The sequence below is a fragment of the Zerene cesonia genome, chromosome 29 (genome assembly GCF_012273895.1).
Source record: "Zerene cesonia ecotype Mississippi chromosome 29, Zerene_cesonia_1.1, whole genome shotgun sequence".
Classification (NCBI taxonomy): domain Eukaryota; kingdom Metazoa; phylum Arthropoda; class Insecta; order Lepidoptera; family Pieridae; genus Zerene; species Zerene cesonia.
Window position 1 is genome coordinate 890,989 of NC_052130.1, and position 14,600 is coordinate 905,588.

At 33.5% G+C, this 14,600-nt stretch overlaps 1 protein-coding gene across 1 annotated transcript in view; it reads left to right on the forward strand.

Annotated features, from left to right (window-relative positions):
* Positions 1-3,742, forward strand: part of LOC119837880 (alpha-2Db adrenergic receptor-like) — a 277,024-nt gene extending 273,282 nt beyond the window's left edge. The window contains exon 7 of the mRNA XM_038363664.1: positions 2,741-3,742. Within this exon, the coding sequence (XP_038219592.1) occupies positions 2,741-3,331 (591 nt within the window). The 3' untranslated portion in view covers positions 3,332-3,742. The remainder of the gene's footprint in view (positions 1-2,740) is intronic.
* The last annotated feature ends 10,858 nt before the right edge of the window (positions 3,743-14,600 follow it).

The following is a 14,600-nucleotide window of genomic DNA, read 5'->3' on the forward strand; positions in this document are numbered from 1 at the left end:
TTTTTTACTCTGTGACTACTTGGTCACATAGAGATGCTAGAAACCCTTGGAAGTGTAGGCTGTAGCCTACTTATTAAACCTGTGTAATATTGTGTGAAAAGGGGGCAAGCAAAAACAAACAGAGCTTTGTGACGTCACATGTTAAGATTTAAAGTAAGTACGATGCGATGACGCTTATGAACTCGATCTTAATTTATAATTTGAATTTTTTTTTGATTTTTTTATAAATACATAAGTATTTTTTTTTGTGTGACGTCATGTAATCGGGCAGTGGGGAAAATCCTATACAATATTGGCCTTTTTAGAAAACAAAGACAAAAAAGGTTAAAAACTTTATGAAATATCATAACTATCATTGCGTATGTCTTTGTATACATCATACATATTATCTTTTCTCATCCCACATAAAGTGATTGCTTATTATACATCTTCCTCAATAATCGCTGTCATTAAACATAAAAGTCCATTCAATTCCATTCAGATCCAAGTAAAAACCTCTCAAAACAACACCCGAAAACAGCCAATTCATTACGAAAACTGCAGTGAAATTCTCACCTAAAAACAAATTAACAATTTCAAACGTATCTACGTTGGATGCTCTCCAAAGTTTCAAACGAATAAGGCTCTAATACTGTATTTACATCACGTACGAGATATTGAAGATATATCATCGGCTTTTTAAATTATTTGACGTAGAAATTGGGTGTTGCCACCTGAAAAATTTTACAATTTTTTAGTCTGTGAGTCTGGTGGGTTATTTTATTGGACTTTTAGTGGAAATAACTCGATGAACACATTAAATTATCATTGAATTTTCTGATATTATTCCTGTAATTACGGACAAAAGTTTGATTTGAATGATAACTAACAATGCGCCGTTGAATAAAATGTATAGATAACTATTTTTAAAAAGCTTGTAACAAATTAAAAAGCGTTTCATATTTTCTATGAAATTAATTCATTCTCCGAAGTGTTTTGCGATAAAATTGTGTAGTTATTGCTTTTAAATATAGTGATATATAATGAACTGTTTAAATATTGATATTTAATTATAACTTGAAAGGTAAAAAAGGATGAATGGATGGATGTTTGTTATTCTTTCACACGATAACAGCTTAACGCATCTGTATGAAATTGGTACAAAGATAGGTTATAGTCTGGGTTAGCACATAGGCTTTTTCCCGAGTACTGCACGAGTGACGCCGCGGCCAGTAATCTAGATTTTAGATGACGAGCTTTCGTTGTCTTATCAACTCTGCATTTAATCCCAAAACCCAGACATCAGATAAATACTTGACATCTGGCCCTTTGTTTAATTGCAAAAATACAACTCCGCACAATTCAGGATGTACACAATTGCCTACGTCATCAAAAATTCAAAATGGCGGCCGGTACGTGACAGCTGATAACTTTTTGCCGACATGCATATCAAATTAAAGGGGCTTGTGAATAGAATGATAAAACATGCAATATACTCGGATTTCGTGAATATTGTATAATAGGGCTACAATTGATTCCGTTATCCCTTGGTACACTTTTTATTAATTCTGAAGCGAAAATACTTCATACGTATGCCGTTTGCTTTCCTTTTGAAATTGCAAAATTCTTTCTTCAGTTACTAAGTATTTATAAGCGTAACTTCTATTAAAAAGAACATATAAATGCATATAAAATGGGTGAGTTGGATGCATGGTTGTGTTGACTCTTACAAAAAACAGACGTCAAACGTTTTATCTATATTTTGACTGTAACAAAATCAACTCTAAAAATTCGCCAGCTATTTCTGGTATCCCTTTTTTGTCCAACCCTTTTTGAATAGCAACGTATATCTGTATTGAGATCAAGGTATTTTGGTATGGAAATAACATTTTATTTTAACAAAATACACATAACATGGATAGTTTTTCATAAATTACATGCTGTTTTAAATTGAACTAGCTATTGCATACAGCTTCGCTCGCGTGGTCAATATAAAATTTCAAACAACAATCAAACAAACTTTTGACCCCTATTTTATCCCTTTGAGGGTAGACTTTATCTAAATGCTTCCTTTGCGGATATCTATAGCATAGTGGCTATCTGCATTTCAAATTTCAACTCAATCGGTCCAGTAGTTCTGTGGGTTGATAGATCCTTCCTAGACGAAGCTGAAAATACAAAAATGAATGAATGATTCTATTTATTTTAATCTAATACTTAAAATATACTGTGCAATTCATCAAAACGAAAAGCCGATAACACTTTCTTTATTTAAAAACATCTACCACACGAAAAAGCGTAATCGTTCAAATTGCTGCACACATAAAATATAATAATAAAACATTTAACGAATCGGCCACTTAAAAAATAGATTCAACCAAATTCAACTTGTATCCTTGCCTTATTTGCTGCAGAGTACTTGAAAGCGATAATTCAATTCTTTTTTTCAGCGGAATCCATTAAGGTTGGAAGTGCAATTTGTCTATGCGCGCCGTTTTAAAAGCTTTACTCGTTGAAAGCTTAAAAAAGCTTAATCTAAAGGAAACGCCAACTACTGTTGAGAATAATGGACGTTTGGGTATTTTTTCCGATCTCAGGCATGGTTTGCGCGCCTAAGAATATACTGCGATGTGTACCACTATAATACCTACATAGTTTTATTGCCTTGAATGATATAAGGACAATATCGCGATCTTTAAGTACTAACATCTCAGGTTTTTAAACATGTAATAATGTAGTACTAATGCTGAATATTTTTCAGGTAACGACATGTGCGCAAGTCACAAGAAACCCTCTCGCCGCGTGTGCCTATAGACATTCCTCGCTATCCGTGAACGGGGAACTTCAGCTGCAAGCCCAAAGGTGTCGTGCCCCCAGCGTGGCGATTGACACTGACATGGTGTCGGAGCTAGAGCCATCTTCGTCCGACTCCGGCGTGGCCACACGCTGCGCAGTTGTCAAACCTCTGAAACTCCGGATATGTCAGCCCATATTCGGGAAAAAGTCTGAAAGGAAAACGGAAAAACAACCATCCAAATCAGAATTAGAGCCAGCGCTCCCTAAACAGCATAAACCCAGAGACCCAGAGAGGGAGAAGAGGAGGTTAGCGAGAAAGAAGGAAAAACGTGCGACTCTAATTCTCGGTTTGATTATGGGCAGTTTCATTGCTTGTTGGCTGCCTTTCTTCTTCCTTTACATTCTGAAAGCCGCGTGCAGACGTTGTGTTATACCGGGCAGTGCGTTTGCTATAGCCTTCTGGTTAGGTTACATGAATTCGGTACTAAATCCGGTCATTTACACGATATTCAACAAGGATTTCCGAAGAGCGTTCAGACGGATACTATTCAAGTGATGTTTGGCTTACCTGTGCTGCTACAGATGTGTCGCCAACAGAATCCTGTTGGCCCAACAGAGGGCAGTACCAGGTCTTTACAATGTGCGTTGATCGAATTATATACTATATGTTTTATAGCCTCGGGGAAGGCACACGGAATTTTTAATCCCGACTGACGTTATGCTTTATTTTTAAATAACCAGAATACATACGATGAAGATTTTTGTACAGATGAATATGTGTGTAATTGGAAATCGCAATGTTATTCATAATCACTTGATGATCTGACATGGTCATTGGTCATGCCAGGTTTGTAACACTTATCGTTTCCGTGTGCCTACTCAGAGGAAATTTGGTTGAATTTTAAACATCTACTGTGACTTTGGAATTGTTTAGGAATTGATATTTTATTCACGTTATAGCTCAGTGTGTTTATTTCATGGAATAAAGTGGACATAGGATCTGTACGACGAGATAAGTTCAGATAGCGCTTGCATATGAAATAAATTCAATTGGAACCCGCGCCAATCAAAAAAGAAATCATTGATGGCAGCTGTTCGCATGTCATCCTACTTGCACATATGCGACAGGTGTCATGCTATCTCTCTCTCACTCGTATACGTTATGATTATTTGACGTGGGTTATAGAAGACAAGTACTATATATTAAAAAAATTTAACAAATGAAATTCAGTAGCGATATTAGTAAAATATAAAAACTATTAAATATTCATATTATAAAATAGGCGTTTACCACTTTATTCTGCATAGGTTTATTTATGTAGTATCAAATAATATTTAATCAATAATATACATTATTACCATAAACTATTTATTGTAAAAAATACTATATTTAGTAATAATATTTACAGATTCCTATTACCTTATAATATGTTTACATAATTCTGTTAAATTTTATATTTATTATTTAGTCATAATAAGAATATTTAAAATTAAAGTTATTGGTTTTCCAATTGTTGTTGGTTTTCAATAAAAAGACAGTTAAATACGTTTATTTTATTTGACACAAATACTTTCAAATAGCTGTTTCTAAACGAAATACAACAAAAACTGTAACTAATTGGTAATTCTAAATGTTATCTGTAGTTAAATTTATAGTAATTTATTTTTAATTTCGTTCGCTGATCATTTAATACATGTAGCTTTAATTAATTAATTTCGACGTCAGAAGTATTATATTATTTTTCAAAAATATTCAACATAAAATGGATTCATTACTTCAAACGGTATTTACTCTTTTTTATATTACGTAGATGTTGTTATTAAAATTTAATAAGATCAAAATATTGTAAAGACAAATTGTCACGTACTGTTTTTGTGAGCTTTTTAAAGCGTGCTTTTTTTTTTCTTTTTTGAGAACAGACAAAAAATATAAAAATTAAGATGTCCGCTGTGTTCATATTTCTGACATTAAATGACGTTGAAAAAAGCTCACGAAAATTGTGTCCTATTTATGACTGTGCCTCCGTGCCTATCCAATGCACTTAAAAATATGCACTTTACTTATTTTAAGTGAAAACTTACACGCTGATTTGCTTTGTACTTAACACACTATTTACTCACTAACTTTCCGGTAATGCCCCGTCACTTCATCAAACTCGATTCAGTGATTCAGCCGTTCTATTATGACACATAGATATTTTTTCTTCGATGTTCTGGTCGTGTGATATAGGAGTATATATGTAAATAATGAAGCCTATGATGACGTCTTAAAGCAACAATGATTCCGGTGTCGGAAAGTGATGGTAGACTACCTATCTAGCTCTGTCTTTTTCCCACACTGCAAAAACTCCACCTTTAAGACAACACAGTAACTCTCCAGGGACTGATAGCTTATCAGCTCATTTGTGATTGACACTGCGCAAGCGATTATGTATCTGATAAAATTAATAGTATGTATATATTTATTTGTGGTGAAACTTTGATATCAGCTTGAAGGACTATTCCATCTTAGCGCGAGCGCGTGTGACGGTTCATCCTGGTAGCGACACGCTCAAGAGGGTCGTATAAAACATATTTTAATTATGAATATATATAAATATGCAAATAAAATTTCCTTGTTGTAGTGTTGGGTTTATTATACATCATACATTACATTTATTATACATGTATCACCATTCCACATATTTATGACCAAATAGTTATATTTACATTTAATTATAAAATAAAAGTTTATGATAAACAAATCAGCGTGTAAACATTACCTTTTTAATTTAGATACACCACGAAAACGGGCTGGCTGTGCGTGTGTGTGTGTGTGTTTGTGAAAAAATCTAGTATAAATGGTTCTCAATTTATTAATGATTAAATGAAAGTCCAGTACCTTCCCAACAGTAAGGGATCTCATCACCCTTACAGAGAAAAAGATTAGACATTGTCATCATTTCCATATTAATAAAAATTGAATTACACTATTCATTGTTTTGTGTGTGTGTGTGTCTCAGTGCAAACTCACACGCGTAAGTTTGTGCTCATATATGCGTGTCAATGCAAACACAGTGTGTGTGTGCTGTGTGTCCTCAATAGATTAATAAAGAGTTTTATTAACAGAGATGGATGTATTAAAATAATATGATTATTGTAGTGGTAGAATTCCCAGTCCGTTTTTGTGTTTAAATATAAATATGTATTCGTTCTCGTCAGCGCTGGTCGCAAAAAAATTTCGTGATTTACCTAGAATAAGATAGATATAATCTTGTAATAATACCAAAATGAACACCAAATATCTTTGTAAATTTTCTAATCTTATGAATAGTATAAATTCAATATATCTAATGTATACGCCTAGTACATTAATTCATCGCATCTGTACATAGCTTATTAACAACTTTTTTGCTTTACGTTAGGCAATTTTAAATGGTTTTCGTTAATTGAACCTACCTATGACTGAATGTAGATATATGTATTCCTTCTGTAAATAAACGTATCGATAATTAAAAAGTAATAATTTATAATAATTAGTGAAAAAACAACGACAATTTAATTCTAAATTAACATATAGATTCTTATAGCTATATTCTATAATTACAAATGATAATTACAAATTGTTAGTTACCATTGTTAAGATATTTAGCATAGCGTACTGATGGAAAAGCAATTAAAATCGTTTGTGTTTTCTTTCAATAAATTTTCTCATATTGTCTTCCAAGGTATGTGTGATCTGATGTAATGTCATTCCTTAAGTTAACGAACACCAAACAATGTTTGTATCGCACGTAAGTATATATTTTAGTGTATTGATTAAGATTCGAAACAGATTGTCTGGGATTGCATAATAACGCAACGAGCCCCTGCTTCTTATGACGATCCCACATGAACATCGGAACAAATGTCCAATGCGCTTGGACATTCCTTCCGAACAGCGAACGCAATAATTGATAATGTTTATTTATATCGATTTTTAAATTATACAGGTTTTGTACAGTTCTAAATTATATACTTCTTATAGCGTAAAATAGCAAATTTTGAGACATTAATACATTAAAGTTTACTAGATAACCCTATAGTATATTCCCTAATAATTAGAAAATGTTCAATAAAATTGTTCTAAATCTTAAATTACTATTTATAATAATAATGTTACGCTATGATATTATTTGTTGATGAATAAAACTTGCGTCTGTGTTATGTTTCAAATTTCTTGAAAGTGTAATTAAAGTACGATTGATTCTCACAAATGTAAATGAAAAGATTATACGAAGTACCAATATACAATTTTAATCTTTATTCAATCGTTTTATTTGAACACTAGCTTGCCCTGATATCTCGTACGACCAGTAAAAATACCGACATAACCTATCTATGTTAGTTCATAACACGCTTTTATTAGCTTCACGTTTGTACGTTTGTTTGTACGTTTAGACTCGATTATGATCCACTTTAAACGGACCATATCGATTGGTAGATGAGACATTTAAATAAAAAGTAATTAATAAATACCTCACACACCTCTTTTAATAAGTAGAGGTAGAACTTCTTATATTATTGAAATTATTGATGTGAAATTTTGAAAAATGCATTTTACCTGATACATTTTGTACTATAGGGTACACTACATATAAAACAAAGTCACTATCTCTGTCAGTATGTCCCTATGTATGCTTAAATCTTTAACTATTAACTACGGTTATTTTAATAGATAGACTGATTGAAGAGGAAGGTTTATATGTATAATAACATCTATTAAACTACTTCGACTTTAACGTGAGCGAAGCCGCGGGCAAAAGCTAGCTAGTATAATGCCTATAATTTTGTAATATTTAATCACTTGAAGTATCTATCTATAGATATTATACATTTTTTGGTGGCACAGTCGGCAATGGAACTGGTTGGACGTCTGCAAACCCTACGCCTCTACAAATAGATTAAGTGAAGTCCCGTGTCCCTTAGTGGGGTATGGGGCAGATGATGTACATCTGTTTCACTTATCGATTTTCTTTACGGACAAATAGGTGATCAGCCTTCTGTGTCCTGCCAGACCGAGACATTTTTTTTTTGTGCGTCCCCACCGGGAATTGAACCCAGGACCCCTCGGTTCTACGCTCACGCGTTAACCACTGTGCCAAGGAGGCGGTCACGGATTGGGTCACAAATTGATTAACGACTTTAATTTGGGAAGGGATTAAGAAACGATTGGCGAGAGGAATAAAGGAAAGGACTAGGAAGGGTGAGGAAAACGATATGGGCTTCTGGGTCCCCCACTCACCGTACGAAATACATGGAATTAATATGATTCATTAATCATCAATACATCCAATTATTTCTACCAACTTTCTACAAAGATCCCCTCCCCCCTAACCCCTCTCAAACCACAGAACACAGAACCCATCGACCCGAACTACATACTTTGAACGATACAACTACTGAACTTCAAAACGCGTAAGCTTCCTAAAGTTCTCGCATATATAAACACAAGTACATTATATGCGAACATTGAAATCTAATTTTCAATTACTGGTTGCAAGTTGCGGGGACTATTTCCCTTGTGGGGAAAGATACAACTCTGTTGGACGTATGGGCTTGGAGAACAATTCATTTATTTATTCTCTATTAAACACGAAATGAAGTGATTAAGTTAAAAAGTAGGGAAAATTAGTTTTAAATATCTGCTTTATGGCTAAAAGCTACCTCTTATAATATGTATGTTATTATTTATTGAATTTATGTCAATAATTAATTCAATAGTCGCTAAGATCGGGAACTACTGGTTCGCATTGAAGATTATTTTTGGTAGACTTATAGAACAAGGATAAGTTAAAGTTAAAATGAACGAAAAATGCATGCATTGCATCAATCAACAATTAGCTAGTCTTTATTAATTTTATAAATGCGATAGTGTGCTTGTATGTTTGGATTTCTTTCATGTCGCAAAGGATCGGTTTTATGGTATGATTGTAGCTGGAGATAGGAGCTACTCTTTATCGTAGGGATATATCTCATTCCCAGTCAATGAGAAGATCCGTTATCATATGCATTTGAAACACTACGAACTTATAACTACTTTTTGGTGATGAAATGTGAAATATTGACATGACAATTCCTTTTGACCACGTAGGCGAAGCCGTGGGTGGATAGCTAGTTATATGTAATCAAATATATATTATGAATTTGCACCAGGAAATGTGTACGTAATATTTGCTGAAATAATATTACAGTCATTGTCTCTTAAGTAGTTCAAAACGTTCGCGCGCCAAGATGATACATTGTTGTTTTCATATAACAATGCATATTTGTCTCATTGCGAATGTATATTTCGTTATTATTGAGTGTTTTAGAATAATACTTAGAGTGGAACACCGTTAAGGGTCCTTAAAGTGAGGTATATTTCTATGAAGAGGACTTTTTAAACACTAGAATAATAATCGCTCGATCTAATAACGATTTCTTAAAAGCGCTCAACAATAGTAATATTCTCATTATACATAAATATCATTATATCATATTTATGTATCTGTTAAGCAAAATGTACATAATTAACCGTTTTTATTATTTCGATACCCCAGAACTTTATATCTAGTGCCTATCGTATGCATTTATATGGTTTTTTCTGTCAATAAAGTAGTTTATAATTCCGCTGAAAAATAATTTCAATTATTTTTTTCTTAGAATACAATAAAACTAATAGTAGTAAAAACATAACAATAAGAATTCAGATAACATGTACCGTAAATCCGTTCAATAGATATGCTGTCCAATCTCACAAACCGTGTGTCCCCGACTATAGCCAACTGCGAAACTTACAAGAAACAAGCCTCATATCGATTGGAGATTCTGACGACGTTATTGTACGATTGCTTTTGTTTGTGTGTTCGTGTTTACCCTGAAACTATGAGCGGTTACTGGAACTATTTTGAATTAATGCTCCATTTGTTAACCGATTTCAAGTGGTACTATGATACATTTGTATCTGATTGTGTGTTGACTTCACTATTCAGAATGTTCAAATGAATGTTCAGATTTTAGGAGGACTTTTTCTATAATCGTACTGCGTGTGCTTGTGATATGCCTTTATTCAATTACATATCTTTTAACTCTTGGAACAGAGTAAGTTGTTATTAAATGGTTTCGAATACTACACTAGATCTTCGCATGCGGTTTTGCCCCAAATAAAAATCGCAAATCAACAGTTATCATACAGCATGTCTTATTTTTTAATATAGCGCCATCTATCGGAATGAGACGTTTCATCGTGATAAGATGTACTCACTATCTTCAGATACGAAAATCATATCATAAAACTGCTCCGTCGCGATGTGAAAGGCGGACAAACAAACACACCCGCATTTATAACATAAAAAATAATTGACGTGTAAGATATGGAAAAGATAATTTCAATCAACAACATCTCTGAAGATTTTCTGTTTTTCTTCATCTGTTTAACTATCACGGTCCATAAGATACAGCCTGGTGACAGAGAGGGCAGACAGACAAACAGATGGATGGACAGCGAAGTCTTAGTAATATAGTCCTATTAATCTTTGCATACGCTTGAAACCTATCTTGATAATACCAGAGTCCTTCGCTAGCCATAACCACCTACGTTCTGTCAAATCAATCAATAACCAAGTAATCTATCAGTCAGTCAATACGTTGACCTCAGGTACATAGGCTCCAGGTAAATAAGTATTCTTTACACGCTTCCATTAATATCACGCCGACATATGCGAGTTACATTGCGGAGTTGATTGCCTGCGAGAGGCATAAAACAATTCCGTCTTATTAACATAACTTTCCCAATGAAAACACATTATTCCCAACGGTACGTCGGATAATTTAATTCTCATATTTTCGCTAAGTTCGGATTAATTTTGTTAACTTATTTTTATGGCTCGGATCTGTACTGAGGCGGAGGGTGTTCCGATAGAGTTTGTTTCGAAGTTACCTATTCATACCTTTTTGTGTTTTTATTACAATAGTAGTAATTTTGTAATAGAGTGGGTTCGATTACTGATGAAATATTGCATAATTTGATAATATACATATGAACCAATGGCATCATAGGAGTATTTAAAATTTCGACAATTGATATCATATCCACGCCCGTTGGATAAGTATATATAATATATAACATTGAATCGTTAAGACAGTCAATAATAACATAATTCACTTTCTGTCTAATCACAGATAATATAATACTATTCTCTAGTATTATATTATCTGTAGTTAAATTAGGTCAGCCTACCTAAATAATCATTAAGATTTAGTGCTCATTCATTTAATAGAGTACATTTTTGTCTTAACTAACTACGACCGAAAGTTCTAGAAATAACTTACGGTTCCAAATACTACAACTATCAGATCACTTAATATTAAACGAAACATTTATTCAGAATAAATGAAGAATTCCTGAAAATAGATCATAAATTTCATCGAAATGTCACGTTCAAGCAGTATAAGGTATTCGTAGATTTAAATTTCTGAGAAAATCACTGTAACTTCTAGTATATGTCTTGTTTATGAACGATAGTTTCCAAATTGAGGTGAGACTTACATAATGTATAAAAGAAAAGGAAATTTCTATGAAGTGGAAAAAAAACCTTCAAAATATGAAATATATAATTCTATTCTTATACAATTTTTTCACGGGACTGAAACATGTCAGTTTTCGTATAGGCCCGTAGGCCCGTAGGCGCTAGAGACCTGTTTCGTTTTCCCTATCCTTCCCAGTCCATTCCTTCCCAGTCCATTCCTTCCCAGTCCATTCCTTCCCAGTCCATTCCTTTCCAGTCGCCAATCCTTTCCTAATCCCATTCCTCTTAAAAGCGAGTAGCGCATTCGCTGAGGCACTAGCTCTGCGAATGTTCATGGGCGGTAGTGATCGCTTACCATCAGGCGAACCACCAGCTCAGCTATCAGTGATGCAATAAAAAAAGGTGTGTGTACGATTCATACACGATAGAAGTGAAACTTCAGTAAATGGACAAAAGAATGAGATGAATATATATAAAATATAAAATAGTATATATATTTCTGTCTCATTCTTCGCCGGCTTCATTCTACACATTTTGTATTTGTGTCTCTTACCTGTCGTTTTTCCGTTGCATCAGGTTTGAAATCACAATGATTCTAAAGAAGTTTCACTTCAAAAACTTCTCTTAGTTAGTCTAACCGAATAAAGTAGTATTTTAGCTATCGTCTAACATTCTTTAACAATTTCGAAATTACCAGCCACTTCCAGCACTCTATATCATTCCAGACATCAAAGATGACGGAGCACTTGTGCACAATGTTCCCATTCACGAGGCGCGCTTCGGTGGCGCGTTTATGAACTTTTTAATTTAAATTTTGGCACTTCATTTCGCCCGTTTGAGTTCTAACGCGACACGGATAATTGCGACTGGATGTGACATGTGAATTTCGTTTTATATCTTTTATGATGGTGAGTTTTTGTTTGGTGGGTTTTTGATTGTTATTCTATTATGCTAATCCATCTCCTCAAGTATCTGATTTTTGAATGAGTATGTGTGTCAATTTCAAGAGCTTTGTTTTTGTTGTCTTGTGTATAAAATTCTTGTGTCACAATTTTAGATACCGAACTCCTCCGAAACGGCTGGACCGATTCTTATGAAATTTTGTGTGCGTATTGAGTATGTCTGAAAATCGGCCAACATCTATTTTTCATACCCCTAAATGATAAGAGTAAAGCGTTTAAGGTAAACGTTTACCGGGCAGCTAGTAATAATATTTTAATAGTTGTTTTTGGTGTGACGGAGGAGCGACTTTTTGTTACTTGATAGTTCCGTGGGTTTTCCACAGATCCCAATGGAATTTTAAATGTTACCTTCCACCAGGGACGTCATGACCTGTCTTCTTAAAACGAATTATTTAAATCCATAGTGCCTGGCCTCTGGCAAAATATGCAAGTGCTGATATTTTCCTACTCTCTAAAAAACACTTTGCAAATGAAATATCTACTAGATAAATGGTTCTTTGAAGTAATAGCACACATATAAAAACACACAAACACACATACACACACACGCACACACAAGCATGCATATATGCATATGAAGTAATTCTTCGTATTCCTTTTCATAATGTATAGTTAATAATCTTGATAAATATGTTGTAATCCTTTATTGGCTAATTGTTAAATTAAACATATTGTTATAATGTAGTTAACATGTAAAGCTGTTAGATTACCAATAAACAAATAAATAAAAAAAATAAATAAAATCTTTCTTTCTTCTGTATTTTGCCATTGCAAAGATAATTTATGAGACATTTGTTTAGATCTGTTATAAACTAAGACATACTCTTCGCGATAAATTCGTTTATTTTATAGAAATTCACTATGTTACATTTCACTGTATTGTTTATCTGTATTCTATATCTTTATCTTTTATCTTTATTCCGGCCTTTTCGCTCGCTCGTAGGCTACATCATCTTCATCATCATAGTTGACAATGAAGCACTGGCACCATTTTAAACCTTAAACATAAATAGATTATTAAGCTGCGCCCCGCGGTTTCACCCGCGTAAGTCCGTATCTCGTAGGAATGTCGGGATAAAAAGTTGCCTATATGTTATTCCAGTTGTCCAGCTGTCTACGTACCAAATTTCATTGCAATCGGTTCAGCAGTTTTTGCGTGAAAGAACAACAAACACGCACACATCCTAACAAACTTTCGCATTTATAATATTAATAGGATTAGTAGGATGAAAGTCTTATTTGGGGTAAAAAGCAGATGCAATTACATCTGTGTGCGAATTGATTGTTTTCAATAAATTAGATAGCTGTATCCTTTTTTTTATAGTGGGGAAATCTTGCATACCCACGGCCCCCGGGGAAAAGGTCGTGGGTTATGTCGGATTCCTACCGACTAAAACCCCACTGTGGTTCGTCAAGCCGCGTAAGTGAAGGAGTAACGGGTACTTGTAAGATTCGTCCGCGACCCCATCGGTGGAGATAGCTGTATCCTAATGAAATGCATCTGTCTATCTGTAGTAAGATTTTTGTAGTTGGTAAAACTCATACTAGTCAACTGTAGCAAGTTTGGAACATCTAGTAAAATAATTAGATCAGAAATAACCTTTAACGCACAAGGGTAAGCAAGATAGGCAAGGTAAAAAAACGGATGGGTAACAGCATAGTTGTGGTACACACACACAGAAGCACATTCAATTTGTTTTGTTTTTTCTTGGATTTTTCTTTCTTTTTCAATGGATTTATTTTTATCACATTTTGGTAAATAATGATCGGTCAATGTCACGCTTGACAGAACTTCTAGAAAAGTTTTTTATCGTAAGAACTCTAAGCGTAATATCTTAAAAACACATGTTATTAAAATAAACACATTTTATTTACAATTCAATAAGTATATCAATAATCAATGCCTGACAAATGAACCAGAGAGCTGAATATAATCATTTTATTTAAATAAAAAATAAAAACAAATTAATAAAAAAAAAATTAACAATTAAATTATATAATTAAACTTTTCGTTCATATATATATTCTTTTTGATTATGTATATAATAGCTTCAAGTAGCTGTATGTTTGAATGTTTTTATGTAAGCCACTTCTCGACTCGATTTTGACAAATTTAAACGGACAGATTTCATTCAAACTTTTTACACTTATCAAGCTGTAGTTTTTTTATTATCCTGATTAGGACAGTCAGGATTTAATACGTATTATAATATCTTTACGTATACTCTGTCATGAAACAATTAAGTTGTTTTAATTGATTCTAGTATTTAAGCGTTTTAATAAGTGCATATAGTCACACGCATTTAAAAGTTTTCTGTTAAAGTTTAACGTTTTA